The sequence below is a fragment of the Corticium candelabrum genome, chromosome 22 (genome assembly GCF_963422355.1).
Source record: "Corticium candelabrum chromosome 22, ooCorCand1.1, whole genome shotgun sequence".
Taxonomy (NCBI): domain Eukaryota; kingdom Metazoa; phylum Porifera; class Homoscleromorpha; order Homosclerophorida; family Plakinidae; genus Corticium; species Corticium candelabrum.
Window position 1 is genome coordinate 4,229,373 of NC_085106.1, and position 16,148 is coordinate 4,245,520.

Consider the following 16,148-nt stretch of genomic DNA (forward strand, 5'->3'; position numbering starts at 1 on the left):
GCTACAACTTGCTTGTGCAACGAGAAAACGGAAGTCTGGTGACGAATGGTTACGCTATATACGGGATACCAGATTAACCAAGGGTTATCTAGGAGACAAGGTATTCTGATACTGTCCCGGATATGTGGTGGCAAGTGTCGCGATCGTGGTCTGGGTCTCATGCATTTCAGTTCTCAAAAGTTGGCTGTGCTGCATGCTGGTGCTAATTGGGGAAATTTTCTTACTAAACCTGGTTGTGCTCGCGCTTTAGTGCCTCATTTTCGTATGACATGACAACGCGCCCGAGAGCGGATCGCGTGGGTCTGGTACCCTTCAGAGCCGTATATATACGGCTCTGGTACCCTTAAATGACACTTAGCCTTGCGAGCCAAGCCTTCTTCCGTGCTCACTGCGCGACCTCACGTGCTGTTCGTTTGCTCGCACGTGATAGGAGGTGATTCTCCAGCAGTTCCGGTGTACAAGCACCTTCTTTGTTCGAGCTGGCGAACAGCACGTGAGATCGCGCAGTGAGCACGGAGCTCGCGAGGCTATATTGCTCTGCTATATACTGTACAGTACGGGTAGCTGCTTGTACGGGACTTTTCAACCGGAAAAAGACAACGTTGTCATCACTGCTGGTTATTCTACTCATTCAGAGATTCTGAGAGTATAAGGTAAGTTCGACAGTAGTGCATATATGCTATTGTGATTTGATTAGGAAAAGTACTTAGTATTGAGGGGTTCCAAGAGGTGTACAGCAGCGACACAACTAAGGCGTCTAGTAGAAAAACCATACATTTAGGTGTAAACAAGAACGTATGGCCACCACCCACTTTTGACTTGTACGGTAATGGCGCCGTGGAAATTTTCCAGAACGTTGACACCAGCCTCAGGAAGCCGCATGCTGACCGTTCTAGTCTAGGTGTTATAAAGAATGCGCATCACCCCTCTGAAACGCGCCAAATAGGTGGTGTAAAGCGTACTCAGCCACGTGTTGATGCTATTAAAATAAAATACCCGTATACTCATTATCAGTGACGATTTAGGGTTTTTCCCATCATTAACGTTGCAGGTGGCACAATAAATGCAAGTTGCTTACATAAACCAACAGAACAGGAGTGGCTACGGTTAATGTGCAGAGAGTAGACTTCCGTTCTTGCGTACGCTAGTTACCTGCCTTGTTTGCGCAAAAATTATGGCGGCTGCTGATATTTACGCAAGAGTGCATGGAGTCTGCTTTGTTCCCGATCCACAGCGTGATGTCATTGATTTCATGCAGCGTCGAGGACTTATTTCAAGGCAAGAACAATGCAGCAACTGTCATGGTGTGGCCATGGCAATAAAATCATTTCAAAGATGCAAGGACGGTTATATTTGGAGAAGTCCTGAAAAACACTGCAGAATGCAATGGTAATTATTAAGTTTGCAAGATGTGATACCCTAAAAACAGTATATTACTATAAACAGAAATTCTGCATTATATATATATATATATATATATATATATATATATATATATATATATATCATCCCCTCGTGGTGGAGTCTTTAGGATTATGGACACCGAACAGTTTACAAGTACTTAAAATTATAGCGCGAAGGGATTCTTTTCTGAACAATGCTGGTATCAGTAGATCGGTTTGTAATTTGCATCAGCAACTGTCTGTAAAGCTATGGTTATACAATGCTAAGATATATATATATATATATATATATATATATATATATATATATATATATATATATATATATATATACATATATAGTTCAGTTCAACGTGATTCATTTTTTCAACAATCAAATGTTCCTTTGACAACTTGGCTACTTGTAATCTACCACTGGTGTTTTGAGACACCCGTGTCTCAAATGAAGGATGTTTGTAAAGTATCTCTAGTCACTGGCATCCAGATGTACCAGTACCTAAGAGATGTGTGCTCGTGGAAACTCCAACAACATGTTATTAGACTTGGTGGATTGGTCCAGTTCAGTCCAACGTTGTTGAAATAGACGAATCCTGATTTTCCCACAAACCGAAGGTAATTGCATTGAACATTGCAGTGTGCACTGTTAATGTAGAGTAATGACATTAGTATTAGTTGTGTGCGCGCGCTAGTAGAATAGTCTAGAAGTAAGGGACGCATGCGTACTGCAGTCGTTGAGTTATTACAGAGTCTGTTGAGTTTGTTGAAGCTCGTGAGTAAACTTACGACGACACTACATGGTGACAGGAGTCTGAACGATGACTAGCATTCGGTTACAGCCTCCGACGCCGTTCTCGTTTGAAAACCCAGACGACTGGCCAAAATGGCGGCGGCGATTCGAGCAATTCCGTCTCGCGTCCGGGCTATCTGAGGGGGAGAACGAGCGGCAAGTAAGTACACTACTCTATTGCATGGGGGAAGATGCAGAGGACGTCCTCGCATCCACCAGCATTTCTGACGAGGAGAGAAAGTCGTACGAGACTGTCCTGAGAAAGCTCGACGATTTCTTCAAAGTAAGGAAAAACGTAATATTCGAGCGTGCCCAATTCAACCGCAGGTGTCAGAAAGAAGACGAATCCGTCGAGCAGTTCATCACGAGTCTCTATAATTTGGTTGAGAATTGTGCCTATGGGGATCTGAAAGACGAAATGATCAGAGATCGCATTGTTGTAGGAATTCGTGACACCTCCCTGGCTGAGCGTTTGCAGATGGACGCCGAGCTGACATTGGACAAAGCCAAGAAAACAGTTCGACAGCGGGAAGCCATTCGGAAGCAACATGGGATCTTGCAAGAGTCGCCAATCGAGTCAGTGAATTACACGGGACACCCCTTCCACAGGAGAGTACAGAAACCACCTGGTAAGAAACCATTCACATCCAGCAAGGCAGGAGCTACAAATTCAGGGAGCCTCACCAGCTGTACACGGTGTGGACGGTCACCATCACATGCACGACAGGAATGCCCAGCCAAGGATGCGACGTGTCACAGGTGTAAGAAAAGAGGCCATTACAACCAGCATTGTTTCTCAAAGGCAGTTGCAGACGTCATGGAGGAAAGAGAGGCTGAAGAATGGTGTGATGTGTCGTATTTGTACACAGTTAACCTGGAACAAGGAAACTCTTGGAACAGCACTATTTCAGTGGAGGGTCAACAAACTTCGTTCAAGTTGGATACAGGAGCAGAGGTTACCGTTATCTCAGAACATACCTTGCAGGCTCTGAACCCACAGCAAATCCAGAAAGCTACGCGGAAATTATGTGGGCCAGATCGGAAGCCGTTGGAGGTTTTAGGGGAGTTACCTCTTACCTTAAGCTACAAGGGTAGGTCATGTGTCCAGAAAGTATATGTGGTAAAAGGGCTACAGCGCAATCTCCTTGGTCTTCCGGCAATCACATCATTGAACATACTTGTTCCAGTCAACTTGGTCGCCTCGTCAGTACCAGATCAGTATCTTCCAATGTTCAGAGGGCTAGGCACATTCCAAGAATCTTATGAAATCAAGCTGAAGTCAGGGGCTAAACCCTTAGCTCTGTTCACCCCAAGGAACGTCCCACTGCCTCTCAGACAGAGAGTCCAAGAAGAATTAGCCCGGATGGAGTCTTTGGGAGTCATCTCAAAGGTGGATCAGCCAACATCATGGTGCGCTGGAATGGTCGTAGTTCCAAAGAAATCAGGGGCGATTCGTATTTGCGTTGACTACAGGCCACTGAATGAGAGTGTTTTGAGGGAAGTCTATCCTCTTCCAAAAGTTGACCACACACTGGCTTGTTTGGCCGGAGCTACGGTATTTAGCAAGTTGGATGCCAACTGTGGGTTTTGGCAGATTCCACTGGCCGAGGAATCCAGACCGCTCACCACATTCATTACGCCGTTCGGGAGATTCGCCTTCAACAAACTACCTTTCGGTATATCTAGTGCGCCTGAGCTGTTCCAGCGGCTCATGAACGGCATCTTATCTGGCCAAAAAGGAGTCCTTTGTCACATGGATGACGTCCTAGTTTTCGGACGCACACAAGAAGAGCACGACTCCCGACTCCACGCTGTCCTGCAGAAACTGCAGAAGTCTGGATTAACCCTAAACCGCACGAAATGCGAGTTCAACAAGGAGCGTCTGACGTTCTTGGGGCATGTAATTGGTGCACAGGGTATTTCCCCAGATCCCCAGAAAACGGAAGCTGTCCTGAAGATGGCACAACCTACCACAGCAACGGACCTACGGAGATTCATGGGTATGGTCAATCAGCTCAGCAAGTTTACCCCACACATCGCCGAATTGTCAAAGCCTCTTCGTGAGCTTCTGAGCAGTAGGCGGTCATGGGTGTGGGGACCGTCCCAATACGACGCTTTCTCAAAGGTCAAGAAGGAATTGACTACACCGAAAGTTTTAGCTTTATACGACCTGGAAAAGGCAACAAAAATCTGTGCAGACGCCTCTGCTTATGGGCTGGGAGCAGTTCTTCTGCAGCAGCATCAACCAGCAGTGTGGAAACCCGTCGCCTACGCCTCCCGGTCCATGACCGAGACAGAACAGAGATATTCTCAAATTGAGAAGGAGAGTCTGGCTCTTGTGTGGGCGTGCGAGAAATTCTCAGACTACGTAATTGGGAAGTCTATCCAGTTAGAGACTGACCACAAGCCCTTGGTCCCTCTACTTGGCACAATGAGCCTCGATCGACTCCCACCGAGAATCTTGCGATTTCGATTACGTCTGACACGGTTCGACTACAAAATATCCCATGTTCCGGGGAAGCTCCTATATACGGCGGACACACTCTCTCGCGCACCTGTGACCCCTGCAGGGGAAAATGATAAAAACGAAGAGAGTGCGACAGAGTCGTTTGTTGAAGCCTTTATCTCGTACCTTCCTGCAAATGAAGACCGTCTGGATGCATACCGGAGAGCCCAACAGGAAGACCCTATTTGCTCGGAGGTAATGACATATGTCATGCAGGGATGGCCCACCAGAAACAAAATTAAGGGAGACCTCGCTCGATACTGGGCAGAACGCGGAGAGCTCAGCACCCATGACAACCTACTACTGTATGGCAGCCGCATTGTGGTTCCAAAGAAATTGCAGAGAGAGACATTGCAGAAAATACATCAAGGGCACCAAGGCATTCAGAAATGTCGCCAAAGAGTTTTATCCTCAGTATGGTGGCCCGGGGTAACCAAAAACGTTGAAGAATTCGTCAAGGCATGTCCTGATTGTCAGCGATCCACCCCCACTGCCACTGAACCTCTTCTGTCAACCCCTCTCCCTAACCACCCTTGGGAACGTGTTGCAGCCGACCTGTTTGAGTTGAAAGGGGTTTCACATCTCCTTGTAGTAGACTACTATTCCAGATACGTAGAAGTTCAGAAACTGACCACTACTACCTCGACAAATGTTGTTACCGCTCTGAAAGCCATCTTCTCTCGCCACGGCGTTCCAATCACGTTTGTGAGCGACAACGGACCACAGTTTGACTCAAAGGAGATGAAACACTTTGCTGCAGCCTATGGCTTTAATCATGTAACTAGCAGCCCACACTACCCGAGGGCCAATGGAGAAGCAGAGAGAAGCGTGAAAACCGTTAAGAGCTTGCTAGATCACTCTCCTGACCCGTATATGGTCCTACTCAGTTATCGGGCGACCCCTTTGCCATGGTGCGGTCTTAGTCCTGCAGAACTCCTGATGGGGCGACGTATACGAACAGATGTTCCACAGATGAGAAAACTGCTCATTCCTGACTGGCCCCATACGAGGGATTTCAAAACGCTGAACGAGAAGTACAAGGAAGGACAGAAACGCCATTATGACCAACGTCACCGAGCCAGACTTCTACCGGAGCTACCAGAGGACACCCCGGTCTGGGTACACACCCAAGGGAAACAAGTAGCCGGGAAGATTGTACGACAAGCCGACACTCCCAGGTCATATCTCGTTAATACACCAGGCAGAGATCTACGGAGAAACCGGAGTCACTTGACTATCAGAAACGACAACACCGTACCAGACGATCCTGAGAAGCAGCCTGATACTCAACACGGACTAGTCACTCGCTCTCAAGCGGGCCACACCATTCGACCTCCTAACCGGCTGGACTTATAGTTTGTAGCTGCTGGCGGACACTATATCCCTAGGAAGGGAGATGTAGAGTAATGACATTAGTATTAGTTGTGTGCGCGCGCTAGTAGAATAGTCTAGAAGTAAGGGACGCATGCGTACTGCAGTCGTTGAGTTATTACAGAGTCTGTTGAGTTTGTTGAAGCTCGTGAGTAAACTTACGACGACACTACAGTTAAGAGTTATCCTGTGAAATTATACAGCACCACAGATGAAGAGCACCACGTGACCCAGTGTGGGTTTTTAGAATTCTTGATGTAACACAGCAGCCAGCACTGGGTTACATGGAAATAGTTCCAAGAAGAGATGCTTCGACACTTTCACCAATCATATCACAACACGTACTGCCTAGCACAATAGTACATTCTGACGAATGGAGAGCCTACAATCGTATTAACACACTTCCCCTGGTGGCAGCTCACAAGACAGTTAACCACTCTGTAAATTTTGTGGACCCTGGCAGTGGAGTACACACTCACCATATCGAATCCTATTGGAATCGAGTGAAAACAAAACTGAAAAAAATGAAAGGGTGCTATCGCCATATGCTGCCGTTATATTTGGATCAATCCATGTGGCAGGAGCGTCATGGCGTAACTCACGCGGCAGCCTTTGCCGTCATCACGTTGGATATCAGCCAGTGGTATCGAGAACCCTAGCTAGGTGTCTCTCAACTTCTTCTAGCGTTGAAGTTTAACCTAAACAGTTGTGTTGCAATAACAAGTTCAACTCGTCTTATAACAGTAGTAGCTAGTAAAAAGCTGACAAACCTTGTCCTTTTTTTTGTAAATGTGTAGTTACCCGGATGGGATTAATATAAATTGATAGAGGTTGGGTTGCAACTTCGTTGTTGTTTTGAAAGAAAGCCTAGACGCTGCATGAAATCGATGACATCACGGTGTGGATCGGGACCAAAGCAGACTATGTGCACTCTTACGTAAACATCAGAAGCCGCCGTAATTTTCGCGCGAACATGGCAAGGTAATTATGTAGCGTACGCAAGAACGGAAGTCTACTCTCTGCAAATTAGCCGTAGCCACTTCTTTTCTGTTGGTTTATGTAAGCAACCTGCATTTATTGTGCCACCTGCAACGTTAATGATGGGACAAACCGTAAATCGTGACTGATAATGAGAGTGTACGGGTATTTTATATTAATAGAATCAACACGTGGCTGAGCACGCTTTGCACCGTCTATTTGGCGCCTTTTAGAGGGCTGGTGCGCATTCTTTATACGATCCGTTAATCCTTTATTCTGGTTGTCCAGCGCAGCTACCGAATGCGGTGTGTAGCGCTCTGTCTGGCGTGAGAAAAAGTCCGAGCCTCGGAGGACTGTTGCAGCTGATGCGCATGTGCACTCATCTTGTGTCTTTCGTGTCACTGTGATATGTACGTTGTACTTCATGGCTGCAAGTCGGTTGATTTTTTACAACGACATTCCTAATCAACTTGTAAGTTTCAAACGATTTCTTGGCAAGCCATTGCTGTCTATAGCTATACTGCAGGTTCTTGTTTAGTAAGTTTACTTGTACGAGACCTGCTGTTTTACCAGACGTTTAGGACTGGGAAACTGAAGACGACTGGCAACATTCACAATTCTCCTTTACAATGAAGATGATGCAGAATACACACACACGCGCGCGCGCGCACACACACACACACACACACACACACACAAACACATACAAATGGACAAATGGTTATGCCTTCGGAAAGTTGCGAAGATAGCACCCCTGCCTATTTCTAGGTAGGAACCCCGGCGCTACTCGGAGTTTAGGCCGCGCTGACAAACCCCTTGATGCGTGGCCAGAGCATCGAAGTAGTACACTGACGTTGACGCAGCCGCGGGACTGGACCTCAAGGCCACACTACCCGTATATACTGCCCAGCCAGCGGTTTAGTTCACTCCCAGTCAAAGACAAAGTACTAATTTATACTCCTGAGTCGAGAGAGGCAATTGTGTTTGAATTTCTTGCCCAAAGAAATTGCGTCTGTACTCGTCCACGGACCTACGACCTCAACGTCCTGGATGTTTCCATTTTTTCAATGCAACTCTCTAACCAACTGAGCTACAGACACCACACACACACACACACACACACACACACACACACACACACACACACACACACACACACACACACACACACACACACACACACACACACACATGAGCACACACACTTCATAATTTAGTCGACTCCTAAAATTTATAAAATAATTTTACCTGTTAATTAACATCTGCTCTGTGTGTGCTCCACTTGCAATAAATCGTTCACAAGTTTTTCTTTGTATATATAGAACACAGGCATGAGTCACAAAGACTACTATTACCGTGACGCAAGTCCGGTGAAATCTCCACTTTCTCTTGACACTTCTTTACGTCATTCCGAAACACCCGGATCCTTGTGGGTCGGTAATTTAAACCCTAACGTGACCAAAGCTATGCTTTTCGATCACTTTTCGGAAGCCGGTCCAGTGACCGATGTTGTCGTCAAACGAAGGTCCTCGGGCTGTTTTGCATTTGTGAATTTTCGTATCCTGGCCGATGCACAAAATGCTGCAACACGTTATAATGGCAGCGTCCTTATGGCACAGAAAATCAAAGTCAATCTCCAAGAGAAAAAAGAGGCTTCGCATCCGACGTCTCCGTCAACGTCTCTACCGGAAACGACCTCATCACAGCCGGCAGCTATTTGGGTAGGATCTCTTGGTAGTGAAACAAACGAAGAAGACCTTTGGCAAGCCTTTCGGTCTTACAGAAATCTAGTCAAATCAATTATAGTCAAGCGCAATGAACATGGAAAGTCTAAGAGGTTTGCTTTTGTCAACTTTGATACGGAGCAGAATGCAAAATTGGCATTGAAGGGATTGGAAGGAGTGCAGATTGGAGGCAATAGGGTCAAACTAAGTTTGAAGTCTGGGTCGGAGTTTGCTGGAGTCCCAAACATTCAGGCAACTTCTCCCTGTGAAACGGTCTCATCACAGTCATCAGCTCTTTGGATCGGATCTCTTAGTAGCGAAACGGACGAGGACAGTTTGTTGCGGGCGTTTCGGTCGTACAAACAGCAGATCAATTCGATTATGGTCCAACGTGATGAACACAGAAACTCTAAACGATTTGGTTTTATCAATTTTGATACGGAACAGCATGCACTGTTGGCAAAGAAGGAAATGGAGGGTGTGGTTATTGACTGCAGTAGAGTCAAATTGAATTTGAAGTCTTTATCTCACGTATCACATCCGTCGGTTGCGGCATCAGCCGCCACTGTGGATCGTGCAGGTCAGCAACGTACTGAGGCATTAGCTTCCAGCCATACATGGCAAGTATCACGTATTCTATTACTTATTATTTATCATATCTAAAACGGTTGTGATTTATTTTTGCTATTTCAGGCAGCCAAAAGGAGTGACCGAAGGAGAGAGGAAGGTGAAGGAGATCTTTTATGACGAAGATTCTTTAGTAGCGTCATATATCTGGAAGAAAATCCGTCATGAATTGTATTCTTTTGCTAAGAAAGTGAAGGTTACTGTTGAGAAAGAGAAAGCAGATGACCCTATTGTAATGATTGGATCGCAGAATGGGGTATCTGCAGTTTACCAGTGGCTCCATTCAAAAGCTCAAGAGTTAAAGCTCAATTTCTCAACAGAAAATGTGCGTTTTGATTCTGTTGAAGCAGTTGCTCTGCATAGTTTTGCAGTTGGGTCGAGTATTAGAAGGTTGGAGATCTCAAACTGTGTCGAAGTAGAATGGCCAGAAAGAGGTCTAATTGCTAAACGCGTCATTACCAACAGTGGTAAAGAAATGGTTCTACAACTTAGAACCAAGAATATGCTAGAAGCTAAAGTAGATGCTATCATTTGTGGCACAAACTCTAGTCTCGACACAACAACAGGCTTGGCGAAGACTTTGTCAAGCGCAGGAGGTCCATCTATCCAGAGTCAGCTAAATGATTATGTTGAATCTCATGGAACACCAGCCGAAGGTAGTTCGATAGCAATCGAGGCTGGAGAGTTGAGATGCAAGTGGCTCGTGTTTGTTGTCATTCCTAGTTGCCTTGCATCAGCTTTCAACTCTGGTGAACGCGAGTCGTTTCGGGCTGCCGTCTCGAGCTCATTACGAGAAGCAGCGACATGTCGAGCGACAACCGTAGCTATACCTGCTCTAAGGGCTGCCTCATCTCAATTGCCAATCAAGGAATGCGCAGAAATTACGATACAAGCAAGTCGACAATATCTTGAGTCTTGTTCGGATTCTAGTGTGAGTAAAATCGACATTGTTTTGCCTCCCGATCCTAAACTGGTCGAAGAATTTGAAAACGAATTTAGTTCCGACTTTTTTGCAGTTGGCAAGCTGTCAGATCTGCAATCACCGGAAACATCATCTTGGTTGTACGAAGATGACAGTGGCGGCTTTGCCAATTATGATGAAGCAGCTGTCAAAGAACTAGAAGGAAAATTTCAAGCTAACGTCAAGAAAACGACCATTCAAATTAAAGAGTTTACGTACGAGGTAGATTTTTCTGCCAGGATACAAACCAACGTTACAACGTCGAAAGTGAGGCGCATTCAACGAATTGTTGACAGTTGCGCGTGGTTCTATAGGGAAAATGACGGTAGCTACAAACCGTTTGACAAAGTCTCCGCTTTGGCAATAGAAACGGCACGCGCCAAGGGTCAGAGCACAATTAACATAAAGCCAAACGACTATACTTACACGATTGATCTGGAGAAAAGGGAACAAACAAACAATTCAACGAACGCAAAGCGATCAATAAAAAGACAAGGCTCCTATGCAAACACGAGTTGTAGGTTTCCAAAATTAGCAATGTCTTTTGAACATGAATGCGTAGATGTTCGTGGGCAATCAGCTGATGTTGAGGTTGCAATAAAGCAGTTAACTGCTGCTGTTAGAGAGGCAATAAGAACAAAAGAGGTACCTATTCCTAACGCTTTATCAGCTAGCATTCAAACAATGATCAAGCAATATGGCGAAGCGTACGGGTTAAGGATAAAATTTGTGCCGTCAGCCGACAGTGGACCTTCAGTCGCAAAAGTTGAAGGGTTCAAGCATCGTGTAGACAAATTTGTACAAGACTTGCAAGTATATGTTATGTACAATTAACTGCAATTGTATTTAATAACATGTTAAATAATTTTGTAGGAAAAAATTATTCAACTTCAGCAGTCGTCATTCCCGCTGTCTTCTGAATGGCAGCCACCTCCTGAATGGGAGCTACCAGTTGATTCCAATCAGCCTACTTTGAAGTTGGTTAAATCTGCGGGAGACGAATATAGATCGATTCTAAGCAGAATGCGTGAAAGCATGCCCCAGGTAGCGGCATTCGCCCGTTGTCTCTGTGGCCATCATGTTGTTCTTTGTGTAGGTTCAAATTGTCAAACTCGAAAGAATTCAGAATGTCTGGTTGTGGCGCAAATATGGTCAACACATGGAACGAATGAGAGAAAAGAACAACGGCGTTGTCAATGAGAAAGATTTGTTTCATGGGACAAGATCAACAAATCCTGATAAAATCTACTTGAGTGAAGAAGGATTCGACATGAGATTTAGCTCTTCTGGAATGTGGGGTCAGGGATCATATTTTGCAGAGAACGCGAGCTATTCTGACGGTTACAGTTATGCGGGTGTTTCGGGAAAGCAGATGTTTCTGGCTAAAGTCCTAACTGGAGATTCTATCGATCTTCCCAGCAATAGTTCTCTGCGAATGCCACCAGAGAAAAGATCCTCCGGCGGTCACACTGTGAGATACGATACCGTCACAGGCGTCACCGGTGGTAGCCGTGTCTATATTACCTACAATAACGACAAAGCTTTTCCATTCTATCTCATTACTTATCATCAGTAGTCTGCGCTTTTGTTTGAACTATAGTTTTAAGCAGTGCTCTGGAATGTTTGCTTGGTTTACTCGATATTTTGTTCTTCGAGCTAGGATTTGTTGCAGTTGGAACGAAATTTGTTATTGGTTTAATTATGACTGTAAGTTCATTTCGTGTGTGGTCTTAGATTCCAAGTTGTTGTCTAATCTATATTACAGAATTTGTCAAATTGAGTACTATCTACGAAATAGATCAAGTGCGAAATTGACGTACTCTCAACAATTGTGACTTGAATGGTCTGCGTACGGTTTGGGGAAGGCTGAGAACGTTTCCCAAACTTACGTGTATGCATACATGCTATAGATATGCTCTTCCGTAATGTTTTAATTAAACAAGTGAAATAATAATTAATGCATATATCTAGCATAAACGTTTATCTATATATATCTAATGGTAGCCAGTGTTTATGATATACATTAAGCTAGTCAATTATAATAATTGGTAACACATACTGATAATTATTTTGCGCAAAATAGCAAGTAAATATTAGAGAAATATATAAATCAAAAATTGCAATCGTTTCCAAATTTGCTTTCGTTGTTGCTTCTGATTGCAACGATTTCTTTGACCACTTGCTGTGTAAGTGAAAGAAGTGTTAGAAGCTAATACGTCGATTATTTAGGCGAAACCCCAGACCTATAGAGCGGCTCAACTTGCTTTGAAGCATTCAAGTCGACGTTGATCATGGTATGACTTGTGAGGTCAGAAGTGAAAAGATCAATTAGGAAATTGAACAATTGACGAAGATGCCTAAAATATATTTCTGCGGCAACCGGCGTAGCGTCGGGGGAAGGGGGGACTGGGAGAGACTATAACCCCAAACATTTTGGGCGTGTCACTCCGGTTTAAGCAGAACTATGTAACATAAAAGTTACTAAAAAAACAGTCCGCTTAATCTTAGAGTAGTATAAGTAATGTTGACGACGATGTTGACTAGTAACAGTGTCGAGAAGTCATGGACACGTAAAGTGCGCATGCCCATCACTTTTATACGCTATCCGGCAATGGCTTGGCTGAATCAAAGAAGACTGCATCGAAAATGCAGAAGCCTATCTATCAATTAGTTTTCAAGTAAGGTCTAAGATCGACAACCCGATTGACCGGAGAATGGAATCTCCAGCGACTCCGCTACCTGACGATTTGCATGCACTCGTACTTTATCTAGACCTATTGCTCGCTACATTTAATATGCAAAATGCTAAAATTGGTCAATGCCAGTTTGCACTGAATTAGTATTCTGTCTAGATTCTAGTCTATCGATCGCAGCGAGCCTTGAAAACCTTTTTTGGCACTGACTGTAATAGTGTTTCGGTTCCATGCACTCGATCAGCCTCGCAGTTTATTTGCAACCTAATGGAAATTGATCGAACATCTTCACATATTACATGTCTACCAACTGTGAGTGAGAAATAACATTGGGCGTGGCTTGGTTTCGCAAGTGAAAATGCGCGTGATTTGAAGTTGAATGTATTTGTCTCCCCAAAACTTGACGACCACGCTACGCCGGTAAGCCTGCACTGATTGCTTTGTGACTAGTACGAAAAGACGCTTATGTATACAGTGCATGCGTGCAGCAGGCGCGGATACAGAATTTTTTGAAAGAGGGGGTCCAAGTGTAATTAGCCACGCCCCATAGGAGCTAAATCTTTATATGAACTATGGACCTAGCAAACTCATTTCAGTCTCTATTAGGGTTAATTTTCTAGCATTTTTATATTAGATAATTATAGGCATATATAAGTTTAGAATTGAATGAGTTAACCATCCATCAAAACTTTAATTAATAACACAATAAACAATATTGCGGCTGCGGTGAGCGTGTCGTTGAAGAGGAGGGGTCCTGACCCCCAGTACCCCGCTCCTTTATCTGCCTATGCGCAGTTCTATTGCAGAAGGCTAAAATCTATAAGTCCCTATAATTATAAGTTTTGGGCATGCGAGGCAGTCACAGATCAGACGTGCATTCCGACTCGTATTGACTAATCCCTAGAATAGAATTAGCAATCGTGTGTTTGGCATTCTGTTAATTCTACTAGACAGTTTGTTGTGACCATGTGCAATAAGGAAACACTGAAGTGATGTAAACCCTGGGGTTGCGAAACAGCTGCATGAACACATACACTGGCACTTAACTACAAGCTAGTACGCACAAACATCTACAATATCTAGTTAGCGAGGAGTATACACCGTCCCGGCCGACACTGCACAGATTACTGGCACATAATTAATTAAGAAACGAAACTCACGACTCTAGAGACTGATAGGTGTGCTGGCAATTTCACAAGTAATATGATCACATCGACTGGCACCCTAACTTAACCCGAGGAGGGTTACAGAATGCAGTACGGCTCTGATAGATATTCTTGCCTTGAACCTCCAGACCAGAGAGCGCGCGACTCTTGCTTTTAAGAATAACATTTGTACATTTGTGCAGTCAGTCGACAGTGGACCTCTAGTCGCAAAAGTGGAAGAATTCAAGCATCGTGTAGACAAATTTGTGCAAGACTTGCAAGTATATGTTATGTGCAATCAACAACAACTTGATTTATTAACGTGTTAAATGATTTGTAGGAAAATATTTAACTTTAGCAGCCGTCAATCCAGATGTCTTCTAAATGGCAATCACCTCCTCAATGGGAGCTACCAGTTGATTCCAATCAGCCTACTTTGAAATTGGTTAATCCTGCAGGAGAGGAATATAGAACGATTCTAAACAAAACGCATGGAAGTATGCACCAGGTAGCGGCATTCGCACGTTATCTCTATGGTCACCATGTTGTTGTATGTGTAAATAATTAGGTTCAAATTGCCAAACTTGAAAGAATTCAGAATGTCTGGTTGTGGCGCAAGTATTGTCAACACATGAGACGAATGAGAGAAAAGAACGAGGGCGTTGTCAGTGAGAAAGAATTGTTTCATGGAACAAGATCAACAAATCCTGATAAAATATATTTGACTGAAGAAGGATTCGACATGAGATTTTACACTTCTTGAATGTGCGGTGTGGGTTGCTATTTTTGCAGCAAACGCGAGCTATTGTGATCGCTACAGTTACGCAGATCGTTCGGGTAAGCAGATGTTTCCGGCTAGAGTCCTAACTGGAGATTCTAGAGGAGATCTTTCCAGCAATAAATCTCTGCGAATGCCACCGGAGAAAACATCTTCCAGTGGTCACACAGTGAGATACGATAACGTTACAAGCATCACTGGTGGTAGCCGTGTCTACATCACTTACAATAACGACAAAGCCTTTCCATTCTATCTCATTACTCATCGTTAGTCTATTGCAGCTATTGTCTGAACTATACATCTTGCGCCTAACGTTTGCCTACGTAATTCGGTATTTTATTTTCTACAATTTGCAGCAGGTGGAACAAAGTTTTGTTGCGTTTAATTAATAATGTATTTTCGTTAGACCCTTTCCCATTTCTCTCCTCGCGCGTCCGTATATTCACGTACTCGATCACGTGCTGGCGAAACTCTGGACATTTGCATGCTCTGCGTACGGTTGCCTCGTTTGAGAATGTTTCTGATTTTACGTGTGGTTACATACTATAGCTATGCTATTCCTTGCTGTTACATTAATTAATCAATTAAATTAATTGATTAATTAGTTAACTAATTAATAATTAATTAATTGACAATTGAGAATAAGCACATACATCTAGAATAAATGTACAATGTCTAGCCAATGTTTATGCTCTACATTATGCAATTTAATAATTGTTACTACTAATAATTATTTTGCGCAAATGGTAAATAGCAATTATAGATATACAGAAATTAGAAATGACAATCCTTACAAATTGGCGTTGCTGGCTATATTGAATTCAAAATTGCAATTTTTGTTAGTCTAGCTATAGAAAATTTGGCATCCTAAAACAACACCCTAAAAATTGGAGATTTTCCCAAAAAATTATTTTAACCGTTTTCATTAGGACATTTGGCGTCTCGATTAGAGAGTTTAGCACATAACTTTTGTCTATTAGAGAATTTGGCATCATTGAGTAGTCTAGATGTGTATCTAGGTATAAGAAATTTTTTCCCTGATTAAGTAGCTAACTATGATCTATGTATTTATTATTCGTTTATTTATTTGTTTACTTAATGTATTTTCTAGACAGGTTTCATCTTTTAAATTGCGTATGTATTTGCATCTACGAGATGCATTGTGTGCAATAATT

General features: G+C 43.6%; 3 protein-coding genes across 3 annotated transcripts; all 3 read left to right on the top strand.

The window, feature by feature from the left end:
- Positions 1–589: 589 nt before the first annotated feature.
- Positions 590–12,161, top strand: LOC134197475 (uncharacterized). Its single transcript, XM_062666806.1, has 5 exons — positions 590–653; positions 8,368–9,393; positions 9,467–11,170; positions 11,231–11,401; positions 11,454–12,161. Exons 2-5 carry the CDS (start codon positions 8,377–8,379, stop codon positions 11,931–11,933), a joined length of 3,372 nt encoding a protein of 1,123 aa, XP_062522790.1. The 5' UTR covers positions 590–653; positions 8,368–8,376; the 3' UTR covers positions 11,934–12,161.
- LOC134197756 (uncharacterized protein K02A2.6-like) lies at positions 2,052–5,636 on the top strand. Its single transcript, XM_062667107.1, has 2 exons — positions 2,052–5,572; positions 5,628–5,636. The coding sequence occupies exons 1-2, from the start codon at positions 2,219–2,221 to the stop codon at positions 5,634–5,636; spliced, it is 3,363 nt and encodes a 1,120-aa protein (XP_062523091.1). The 5' UTR covers positions 2,052–2,218.
- Positions 5,591–6,211, top strand: LOC134197293 (uncharacterized). The gene has a single exon (XM_062666583.1). The coding sequence runs from the start codon at positions 5,636–5,638 to the stop codon at positions 6,050–6,052; it is 417 nt and encodes a 138-aa protein (XP_062522567.1). The 5' UTR covers positions 5,591–5,635; the 3' UTR covers positions 6,053–6,211.
- Positions 12,162–16,148: the final 3,987 nt, after the last annotated feature.